The following is a 12,036-nucleotide window of genomic DNA, read 5'->3' as shown; positions in this document are numbered from 1 at the left end:
CTTGTAAATCTTCACAGTTTTGATAGTCCTTTTCCAACTTTTTTCTTTAGTTAATATTTTCTTTTTGTTTCAGTTGAGGGCGTTGGTGTACCATGTCGAGTGTGCTTAATCGGTCGACATCAATGATGAATGGTGGAGAGATGTATCTTGGGGGGGCAACAGGAGAGGGAGGGTCTGGAGACGGAGGGGGGGGTGGCATGTCTCTCCGTGAATCATTAGTAGGTGTGTTAGGGGTACGGCACCTTAGGGAGTCAACAACATCCTCACCTCTACAGATATTTGTGCGAGCTAAGAAGAAGATCAATGATATATATCAGGAGATTGAAGAATATGTTGCAGAAACAACACATTTCCTGGAAGGCAAGTTATAGGTGCTTTACATTTTGAATATTATATTAAACACCTATTTTAAACTGAAACTGGAAATAGATTGTTCAATTCATACTTTGTTTAGTGGATAACAGTGTTTAATGTCATCCTTTGTTTCAACAGGGGTACATAATGATAAAGATCTTATTGATGAAAAGGGATTGCAAGAATTCAAACTGTACAGTTCGAAAGTTGCAGGAATACAGGAAGTACTGGCAAGAGACCACATGAAGGTTTGTAGATGAGAACGTTCCAGAACAGAATGAATATAATGGAATTAAATTGTAAAAGGGTGATAATGACTGTGTTGCTTTTTTTGTTTTGAAGTGTTTTATGAAAGCCTAGTTGTTGAACCTGCCATATTATCATCTGATTTCAGGTGGCTTTCTTTGGTCGAACATCTAATGGAAAAAGCACAGTAATCAATGCAATGTTAGGGGACAAGATCCTCCCTTCAGGCATTGGACATACAACCAACTGCTTTTTACAGGTTAGTTGCCCAGCTGGATTGTATATTCTTAATCGACTGTATGAATTTATAGTATTGGTTATGTCTTATAAAGTCTGTAGATTTTCCTGGGAAACTGTATTTAAATATTTGTTTTATTACTTGCTATCATGAATGTATGATAAAAGTAAAGACCTGCTATATTTATTGCTTTGTAGGTTGAAGGTGATGATACAAATGAACCATATTTTACAAGTGAAGGATCTACAGAGAAGCAGAACCTGAAGGGTATTGGTCAGCTTGCACATGCTCTCTGCAATAACAGACTTGGTGATTCTTCACTAGTCCGAATTCACTGGCCAAAGTCTAGATGTCCACTTCTGAGAGATGATGTAGTTCTGGTAGACTCCCCAGGCATAGACGTATCGGAAAGCCTGGATGAGTGGATTGATAAGCATTGCCTAGATGCTGATGTGTTTGTGCTGGTTGCCAATTCAGAGTCGACCCTCATGAACACGGTACATTTCCCCTAAGATTATCTCTTTCTTTAAAGTTATTAATCTATTACTGTTCACTGCTCTTTTTTGTGAATTATGTTGCACACAGATGGCTCCACAAGTGCTCAGCCACAAGAGTCAAGTATAACCTCACCTGATTTCCCCTTTCCTTAAATTTTTAGAATTTAGACTTTTTTTTTTTATCTATCAGTGTTGATACTGTTGTGCTATTATTAACACTGCTATTATTATAATGTTATTAAGATACTAATAGGAATAAAAGTAGAAGAGAGTCTTCTAAAAAACAATGAAAAGAGTAAATAGGTAACATGGGTAGGACCAGTAATTGATCCTTTCATGAATAAACACTTGTGGAGTCATGAGTGTACATTAAATAAACTAAAATCTCAGTGGATGCGGCAAGTATGTCATGCCTTCCAAGCACAATGAGGTAATGATGAATAACAGTGCAGAAATAGATCTTGATTGTGAAATAATTTATTTTTAAGAAATGATCTTCATGTGAATTAATCAGGTTTTTAAATCCACAGGAGAAGAATTTCTTCCATAAAGTGTCTTCAAAACTCTCGAAGCCCAATATATTCATCCTTCAGAACAGATGGGATATGGCTGCAACAGAACCTGAGTTTCTAAATGAAGTAAGTAGACCTGGACAGATATAAGAAAAACAGTTGGCCATAACTGTAAGAGCTCCTTATTTCTTTATGTACTTTAAAGAAATTTGTGTTTTTTCTATATTAAGTCCTAAAGAGGGCTAAGTAAGATTGTGTAGGTGTGTGTTTGCTCCTATATGTGTGTGTACAAGTGCAAGGAATTGGGATATTAATATTTGAGAAACTAGCAGCTCTTATGTAAGCTTGTTCAATGTGTGACTGATGTTGGGTATAGATGTTTTATTCCAAATTATTACAGGTATTTGAAGAAAATATTTTCCTTTATTTTTATTTTTTCTTATTTCTTTGCTTAGTTGATTTGAATTTAGATTTTTCTAGTGTATTTAAGATCATTAACCCCTTGGTGACGGGTGAAGAAAACTAAAAAAAAAAACTACGCTCTGGCGATCAATGGCAACGCGCCGACTTTGAGCGCGGGAGTTCAGTACATCAAGCCGAATCACCGGCTTTTAGTGCTTTGGCTTGCCGCCGCTGCGTACAGCCGCACGCCACATTCCGAGCGGTTTGTTTTGACGTCTATAGACGTGACCCGTCGTTAAGGGGTTAATGCTGGATGTCATATTAACAGATAATACTATTTACATAAATATATGAACTGTAATTCCTTGTTGATGGGATTCAGAATATAACAATTTAAAGATGCCAGTCCCCTTTTCCAGTAACTTTTTCCAAAAGTGAGGAAGGATGCTCCCTATATGAATACTTGTGATGATATTGAAACATTTTCTTTTAAATTTATCAAAAAGACAAATAATTGGATTAATCAGTGTCGTTTTACATAGAGTATTTCAATAATTCAACTTAAATCTAGTCACTCTGTTAGGCATGCTGACTTGACATCTGTTTTATGAAAATTAAAGGTTAATTGATATTAGAAAGTTGATACTTAGCCTATTGCTGCCAGGTAATCTGACTGTTAACCTTAGGAAAGAAAAAAAACATACTTTAGAAGTATTGGTTATGATTTTAATTATAACTCTTTTTATTAATTTACTAGGGAAGATCCAATTATTATTTTCTACTTTTGCCACAACATTACCCCTTTGTGTGGCTTCCAGAAAATTAAATATTGAAATTTGATAAGATATAGAAAATTGTAAGCTTTCAACCTTCAAAAGAAAGAAATGTAATGTGAAAGAAAATTGCAGGAGCTATGTTAACAAGCATTATATTATCTCAGAAAAAAATTGAAAACATGAATAGTCAGGTGTCTTCATGACAGTGGATTTTCAGAGAAATTAATGATATTAGGTAAACCGAAAATTGCAATCTCCACTTGATGTCAGTGGAGGTACAAAAAGGGAATATCCAATGTCTGCAAGATTTTGGGATTGTTGTTGTGCTCAGCTGGTGAATTTTTCAGCATGTTTCTCCATTTTTTATGATAATCAATTACTTTGCTATCTGTAGGGGACTGGTATCTTTGAGCCTTGTGGAAAAGCTAGGGACATACGAAAGAGAATGTAGGCAGCCTAAAGTATATCTGAGTATGATGTTTTATAGTCATTGTGAGATAGATAGTATGGAAATGTATCATTCTTTGGTCATTTGTGCTTAGAACTGATTATATAACAGTACTAATTCTTGGTTTGTTGGGCATTGTAGGCTAACAATGAGCAGCATGAGGTAAGATCATTTTATTGGGCTTGTTATAGCTATTTTTAAGCTTTACTTTCACCAAAGTTGATATGAGTCATTCCATGTATAAGGGGATACAGAATTTTTAGTTGTTTGTTTAAGTGTTATACCAGCATAATTAATTGAAGCTATTATTTATTATTTGCTTTTTTATTTTTTGTTTATTTTCCTTCATTTTAAGGGAAATTAAGAGGTTCTTCAGAACATTCACCCCTTCTGTGTAACCTTTTGAGTGCTATGAGTATAAAACAAATTGGGTTGATATTATGATCATGAAAATGTTTTCCAATCCAGAAGGGAATCTGTTTTCTTTGGACTGCATTAATACTGCAAATTTTTGAAAGTAGTTTCAAGTAATAAACTATGAAGATACTTGTAATAATTCATATTTATCAGAAAGCCAATTTACTTTTCTTTTCTTTAATTCCTAAAAACTATAATTTTTTGGTCCTCTCCTTGTCCTTCCCTGTCATAATTAATCCCAAAAGTTTGGCACTTGCCTCGGGAGAATTTAATCTTGATGTTTGAAGAGATTACACCTGCATATTTATCCCCCACAATCCCTTTCCTATTGATGTCGTGGAAGGGGCTTAGGAAACGGAGACTGAGGCACAATGCTGGCGATCTCCCTTACCTTGGGCCTCAGCCCTCAACTGAACTAATTTTGCATGGTCTTTTCTTTTTCCCCTTTCCTTTTCTTATCTTCTTGAAGCCTTCCCCTGTCCAAATTCCTAATGTGTGTGAGCTGTGTTGAAAGGATGAAAGGTTGACTTTGTGCCAGTCATGAATGGCCTTAAGGAGCTATGGGTATAGTATTCCCTTGGTTAATTGTCTGGTCCTTACACCTTATTGGAACACTAAAGGGTGGACCTTTTATATTCCCCATATATTTCAGGCTTACCATGGCCAGTAATGAAGATATTATATCCTTATTAGGGGCATTAAGGCTTGCCCCTTTATCAACTAGCCTCTCTGAATCTAACTCCTCTGGTTTAATGACCCCTGACACTGCTGCTACACCCCCCTGCTTGACACATGATGTCAACAGGAATCATCTCTTCAAGACACCCCATCCTCACTCCCAATATCCTACAACTTCTCCTGCACAATCATCTTTATTTTCTATCTCCTCCCTTATTACAAGTCTCTCTTATTGTCCTCATGCCCACATTACTACCTCACTCCATGCCACTCCCTCCTCCCATCCTCACATCCTCACCCCTCTACAATTCCCACTTCTACAAACCTTTTGAGTAGTTTGTTTAGCCCATCCAAGTGGGGGTGAATTACTACCTCACTTCATGCCACTCCCTCCTCCCATCCTCACATCCTCACCCCTCTACAATTCCCACTTCTACAAATCTTTTGAGTAATTTGTTTAGCCCATCCAAGTGGGACTGACTTTTTGTGATTCCCTCAACAGCCTCTTACTGCAATAATACTTTCTCTTTCAACAAGGCTTCCAAAAACAAGTTGGCAAAGTTCCTTCTGCAGTTGTCCTGATCACTACCATCTTGTCACAGTTGCATCTGAGTCCCCAAGTCCATGCACTATCTACCCTGGTTGACCTCACTGGCAAACCTATTCTTACCCAATCCCTCTCCTCCCTTAATACATATACTGGAACGGTTTCCATCTCCCCGGCTGATTGCCCTGTCTATGACAAAGATGGTCAGACTGAAGAGGACCTACCTGCCTGTCTCACTGACTACAATGCAGTATCAGTACAGTGCTACACTATTCCCCCCAGAGGCAGCCATAAGTCCCAAATCAATATTGCCAAGATTACCTTTTGTAGACATGAACTTCCCCATTCCTTTTCATTCTCCTTGTCTTCTACAGAACCCTACAATGTCCCTTCTCTACTGAGTTCCTTTCTGCCTTACAGTTGTGCTGTAATACACATGAACGTCCTGATGGCATACATTACTGTATGCTACGACATCTTCAATCTCTCTCCTTAACCTTCCTATTGACGATCTTTAACAATATTTGGATAATTGGAAACTTTACTCTTTACTGGCTTGAAACTCCTATTCTACCTTTCCTTAACCCCTTAGTGACAGTATCAGAAATCGCTTGGTGTTACTGGCAACAGTGGCTTCTGGCAAATGTCCCGGGAGTTCCATGTAGTGGAACTTTCCACTTTAGCACATCACGACACCTATAGCTATTCCTTCCCCTTTTAATCCCTTCCCGATGGGTCACGCCATGAGTCGTCAAAACAAACTGCTTGATCTGGGGTGTACGGCTGTATGCCGTGGCGGCGCGCCAAAGCGCTACGAGCCAGTGATTCGGCTTGATGCACTGAACTCCCACGCTCAAAGTCAGCTTATTGCCATTGATCGCCAGAGCGTAGAGTTTTTATTTTATTTTCTTCACCCGTCACCAAGGGGTTAACAACCTTTATCTTATAATATACCCCATCAGCTCACCCTCTCTACCCTTTCACTACCATACTACCCTCTAGTACTGTTTTAACCTTTGACTTTATCCTAATCATTAACTAATTCCTAACCCTTTTCACTACTATACTTTAACATAGTGCTATTTGACCTTGAAGTCTAGCACATTTATTTGCTTTAGCCATTAACCATTAACATTCATACTTATGAGAATGGAAAGATTTACAGAATGCACATGCTTGAAACATATATGAAGAAATAAGATCTATATGTATTATATTTTTTAAAGCAAGAAAATGTGAACAAGTTGTTGCCAGTAGCTCAGCCTGACATAGTTGAAGGGGTCCAAGGGAAATGGGAGAATATGGGATAGTGGATGTAATAGTCTCTGATGGTCTAGAGGATATATGGGGGGAGGTCTGGGTGGAAGGAGGAGCCACACAGACAAGGTGGCCCAGTGTGGTAGCAAGATATTCTTGTCCCACTAGTTTTTGGAAGCTGATTCTCAGTCAAGGTTAATCAGATGTTACTTTGTAAACCCAAGGTGCCTTAGACTACAGGAGATAATTTCAAACTGCTTGTTATATAGGTTTCATAATAAAACCCCAAGGAAGAGAGGAATAGAAGAGTGGCAAAAGGTGTATATACAGTGTGTGTGTGTGTCTGTGTCTGTGTCTGTGTGTGCGTGCGTGTGTGTACGTGTGCGTTTGTGTGTTTATATATGTGTATGTACATATATATACATATATATGTAGACACACACACACAGACACATATATAAATATATATATATATATATACATATATATATATATATATATATATATATATATATATATATATAAATATACATACATATGTATATATATATATATATATATATATATATATATATATATATATATATATGTGTATGTATATGTGTATGTATATGTGTATGTATATGTATATGTATATGTATATGTGTATGTATATGTATAGATAGATATACAAACCCACACGCATATATATGTATTATATATATAAATAAATATAATTACATATTTACACATATAAATACATACATATACATATATACATGTATATATGAAATGTATATGTGTGTATATATATATATACACACACACACACACGCACACGCACACGCACACACACACGCACACGCACACGCACACGCACACGCACACGCACACGCACACGCACACGCACTCACACACACACACACACAGTATTTGTAATCTTATTCAAAGATAAGAAACTAAATGGCTGACATACAGGCTAGAAGTTGAGGCAAATTGACTAGGTCACAGGCATTCAAAAGGTTAAAACATTGGGATATACTCTTGCTCTGAGGTTGTTTCATGCACTGCTGGTGTTTTGCTACCAATATGTAATTTAATTTTTTCTTTAAATTTTCTCTTCTTGGTGTTTTATTTAGTTTTTATTTTTATAAGCTATTTTTAAGTGTAGTTATTATGTTATGCACTCTCTGTTTAATTAGTTAAATAGTAATTTAAATTCATAAAACTATTTCTTGAAGAATTTAAAATTCTATGTTGAACAATGTCATCTATAAGTTCTAAGTTGGGACATGACCTATATTTTCAATTTACTAATCAGATTTATATTTTGCTCTATTGTTTATTGAATTATTATTATTGTCAGGTCCGCAAGCAGCACTTAGAACGAACCTTAGGCTTCTTGGTTGAGGAACTCAAAGTTGTCCAAGGACCACAGGCAGAACAGAGAGTGTTTTTTGTTTCTGCCAAAGAAGTTCTTCAGCAGCGCCTTAATGAATCTAAAGGCCAACCAAATAACAGTAAGTTTTTCCAAATTGTATGTATTAAGCTTGAAATTCAAGTTTGTTCTTGCCAGTGGTAGATCTGAAAGCTGTCTTTGAAAATATATAACCAAATTTAGTAACAAAAATTTGTGAGATTCCCTTTTATTCCACTTGCAAACCACTAGTTCGTATATTTTATGGACATAGATATTTATGTGAAGTCTTTGGTTTGATTTATGAACTAAGGAGAAATTTGTTAAAGACCACTTTTTTTTATAATTTTCAAATTATTCAGTTATCTATTTATTTTCTAAGTTCGGTGATATAGCAAATCAGGAAATAACATAGAGCTCATTTAACTCCCCTGTGATGGGTCCTACAGAGTGCAGCACACCCTTATTTCTAGGTGCTATCTATATCAGTGAGTGCTTGCTGCTGAGGACCCATTTGTGAATCACACTTAGGCAACCCAGTCAGAGTGGAGGCAGAGAACGTAAGAGCCTAACATACGAGGCAGCTGCTGTGGGCCATATTCTGAGATGCCTTTCTTTCCTGGGTTAACTTAGCATCTGATCTTATATTGTTTTTTATTATTAATATATTCAGAAAAACAAGAAAATATGTAACTAATGTGTATAAATTTTATATTTTTATGTAGATGTCCCTTATGAATTTTGATGGTAAAATTACATTAAATTGTACTCATAGCATTCACTTGAATTAACAATCTGGGTGTATAAGCTGTGTGACAGCGATTCAAGTCTGTAGAGTGGTATGAAGTGTGATCACTTGATGTAAATATTTAAATAACTTTGTAAATGCTTGTATGATTTTCTTCATTTATATTGCATTTTGTAGAGTAGAAAATATGCTATTTTTTGTATCTGAATTATTATTTTTTTTTTTTTTTATATATATATATTTTGAATACTATTGAAACAGAATTGTCTTTTCTTGAAAATTCAAACTCAGATATTGGAAGTAATAAAAGGAATTAAAAAAAAATCTTTGGCACAACTTTTAGATAGTAAATGAAGCATATCATTAATTTGTTTACCTTGTTCATAATGGGAGCAGTTAGCCTATGGTGAGCCAAACAAGAAAAATTACAAATTTATTTGTTATTTCAGTTATTTATTTACCAAATGAAACCAGAATCAAGATATAACATGATTATGATAATACCAAACAGAAAAAAAATGTGCAATGGGCATTTTTTAAAATATCACAAAAGAAAACACTTTGATCTAGGGTAACTAATAATTTTTCCTGTACATAAAAAGGGGGTTTAGGCCTGTTAAATAATGATGATTAAAAAGATTAACCTTATGTGCATGTTTTTACATACATATAAACCTCCTTGAAAATTATAACCACCTAGTAACCCCCCCCCCCCCCTCATGTAGATATGTGTAAAAAATTCAACTGTAATGGCAATTCTCGCAGTAAATTGTTGTACACGTCCTCCCAAAATACTCAAAATGAAACTGATATGTATTCATGCTAGGATCATACAAGTATAATAATTTTGTACTGATATTGCCATCCACAGTTTTCAATTTCTTCACAATTGGATGAAAAAAAGAATGAGATTATATGTTTTCTTTCACAGGATATTTAGAATGTGTAGGGCATATTTAGGCCCAATTTTGGAATTTTGAAAAGAAAAAATATAGAATATAAAAAAACAAAAGCATGACTCCAATAAAGTTCACAGTGACAAAAAAAATATGGAAATAAAAAAAATTGGGCCTCAATACAGCATTAGCATAGAGGTAATTCATGGACTTTTGGGGCTTATGAGGTTCAGATAACACATGAAGTAAAGCACAAACCACTTACTCTTCTGAAAGTGATTTTTAATTGGTACCAGTTAACAAGTTCATATAAGATTCCCTTGTTAGATTCTACTTCCAATTTCCAAAACCTCATATGATTTACTTGTTAATTCCTTGTGTTATACTACGTGTGTCTTTGTCAGTGTGTAATGATTATTATTATTATTATTATTATTATTATTATTATTATTATTATTTTATCATCATCATCATTATCATCATTATTAACACCACCATCATCCTTATTATCATTATTATTATTGTTATTATTATAATTGTAATTATTATTATTATTATAATTGTTATCATAATTATAATTATTGTTATTACTGATATTAAGATTTTATTTATTACTGTTATTGTCCCTAATTCTATTATTATTACCATTAAACTAGATATAGTTAGTATTAGCATTATTAGATATTATTTATTTTTATTTCCACAGCCTCAGGGTACCCAGATGGATTTACAAGTCGGTATTTTGAATTTCAAGACTTCGAAAGAAAATTTGAAGAATGCATCTCAAAGACAGCAGTTATCACCAAATTTGAGCAGCACACACAGCGGGGAAAGAGTATTTCTGGGTAAGACGTCAGCTGGTGTATTTCTGACAAAGGTATAATCAAAACCAGTCAAATACATCTCTTGTATTGTGAAAATATTCATTCTCATTCATACCTGTTTTACATTTCTCAACATAAATACGGTTCGTCTACTAATGTATTTTATATATTAGAATACTTACATTATCAGACATCCCATTATTTTTTACTGGTTTATTTTTTTTTCCCTCCCCCTCCTCTGCCACCTCCCCCTCCTCCACCTCCCCCTCCACCTCCAACTCCACCTCCACCTCCACCTCCACCTCCACCTCCACCTCCACCTCCACCACTGCCACCACCACCACCATTCTTCCTCCTCCTCCTCTTCCTTTTCGTCCACTCCTCCTCCTCTTCCTCTTCCTCTTCCTCTTCCTCCACTCCTCTTCCTCCACTCCTCTTCCTCTTCCTCTTCCTCCACTCCTCTTCCTCTTCCTCTTCCTCCACTCCTCCTTCCTCTTCCTCTTCCTCCACTCCTCCTTCCCTTCCTCCACTCCTCCTTCCCTTCCTCTTCCTCCACTCCTCCTCTTCCTCCTCCTCCTCCTCCTCCTCCTCCTCCTCCTCCTCCTCCTCCTCCTCCTCCTCCTCCTCCTCCTCCTCCTCCTCCTCCCCTCCTCCTCCTCCTCCACTCCTCTTCTATTCGTCCTCCTCCTCCACTTCTCCTCCTCCTCCACTCCTCTTCTATTCGTCCTCCTCCTCCACTCCTCCTCCTCCTCCACTCCTCTTCTATTCGTCCTCCTCCTCCACTCCTCTTCTATTCCTCCTCTATTTCTCCTCCTCCTCCTCCTCCTCCACTCCTCCTCCTCCTCCTCCTCCTCCTCCTCCTCCTCCACTCCTCCTCCTCCTCCTCCACCACTCCTCCTCCTCCACCACTCCTCCTCCTCCTCCACTCCTCCTCCTCCTCCACTCCTCCTCCTCCTCCACTCCTCCTCCTCCACTCCTCCTCCTCCTCTCCTCCTCTCCTCCTCTCCTCCTCCTCCTCCTCCTCCTCCTCCTCCTCCTCCTCCTCCTCCTCCTCCTCCTCCTCCTCCTCCTCCTCCACTCCTCCTCCTCCTCCTCCTCCACTCCTCCTCCTCCTCCTCCTCCTCCTCCTCCTCCTCCTCCTCCTCCCTCCTCCCTCCTCCTCCTCCTCCTCCTCCCTCCTCCTCCTCCTCCTCCTCCCTCCTCCTCCTCCTCCTCCTCCCTCCTCCTCCTCCTCCTCTCCTCCTCCTCTCCTCCTCCTCTCCTCCTCTCCTCCTCCTCTCCTCCTCTCCTCCTCTCCTCCTCTCCTCCTCTCCTCCTCTCCTCCTCTCCTCCTCCTCCTCCTCCTCCTCCTCCTCCTCCTCCTCCTCCTCCTCCTCCTCCTCCTCCTCCTCCTCCTCCTCCTCCTCCTCTTTTTCCAGAATTACTTGCAATGTAGGACAACATCTAGATGTCCTAGAGACATGTTACTTTGAAGAAGACTCTGTGTAGATCTCAAATGGGCTTTGTCCATGTTGTCTGGGAAATTGAAAGGCACACTTTTTTCATATTTCTTTATAATTTTATTTCTTTATTATTTTCAGGGAAATCCAGTTAATAGTGGGGAGAGTTATGGAGCGATCATGGCAGGAAAGGGAGGAAAAAATGTCTGAGAGGCACAGCCTTTGGGCAAGGCTGGACCACACAGAGAAAGAGCTGCATGCCCTTACAACACAGATGAAGGAAAAGATTTGTTCCATTGTGGAAGATGTAGAAAGGAGAGTAAGTATGTCATTCCATGGATTTATGTGTGTATTATGTAGT

At 37.6% G+C, this 12,036-nt stretch overlaps 1 protein-coding gene across 2 annotated transcripts in view; it reads left to right on the top strand.

The window, feature by feature from the left end:
• The window catches only part of LOC125039403 (transmembrane GTPase Marf-like), a 32,087-nt gene that overhangs the window by 9,467 nt on the left and 10,584 nt on the right, over positions 1 to 12,036 (top strand). For both annotated transcript variants that reach the window (XM_047633276.1, XM_047633275.1), the window contains exons 2-9: positions 74 to 360; positions 493 to 602; positions 749 to 859; positions 1,036 to 1,335; positions 1,866 to 1,973; positions 7,718 to 7,871; positions 10,119 to 10,257; positions 11,817 to 11,994. In XM_047633276.1, the coding sequence (XP_047489232.1) occupies positions 93 to 360; positions 493 to 602; positions 749 to 859; positions 1,036 to 1,335; positions 1,866 to 1,973; positions 7,718 to 7,871; positions 10,119 to 10,257; positions 11,817 to 11,994 (1,368 nt within the window). In that variant the 5' untranslated portion in view covers positions 74 to 92. The remainder of the gene's footprint in view (positions 1 to 73; positions 361 to 492; positions 603 to 748; positions 860 to 1,035; positions 1,336 to 1,865; positions 1,974 to 7,717; positions 7,872 to 10,118; positions 10,258 to 11,816; positions 11,995 to 12,036) is intronic.

This window comes from Penaeus chinensis, chromosome 27, assembly GCF_019202785.1.
Source record: "Penaeus chinensis breed Huanghai No. 1 chromosome 27, ASM1920278v2, whole genome shotgun sequence".
NCBI lineage: Eukaryota > Metazoa > Arthropoda > Malacostraca > Decapoda > Penaeidae > Penaeus > Penaeus chinensis.
This window is presented reverse-complemented; position numbering and strand designations above follow the sequence as displayed.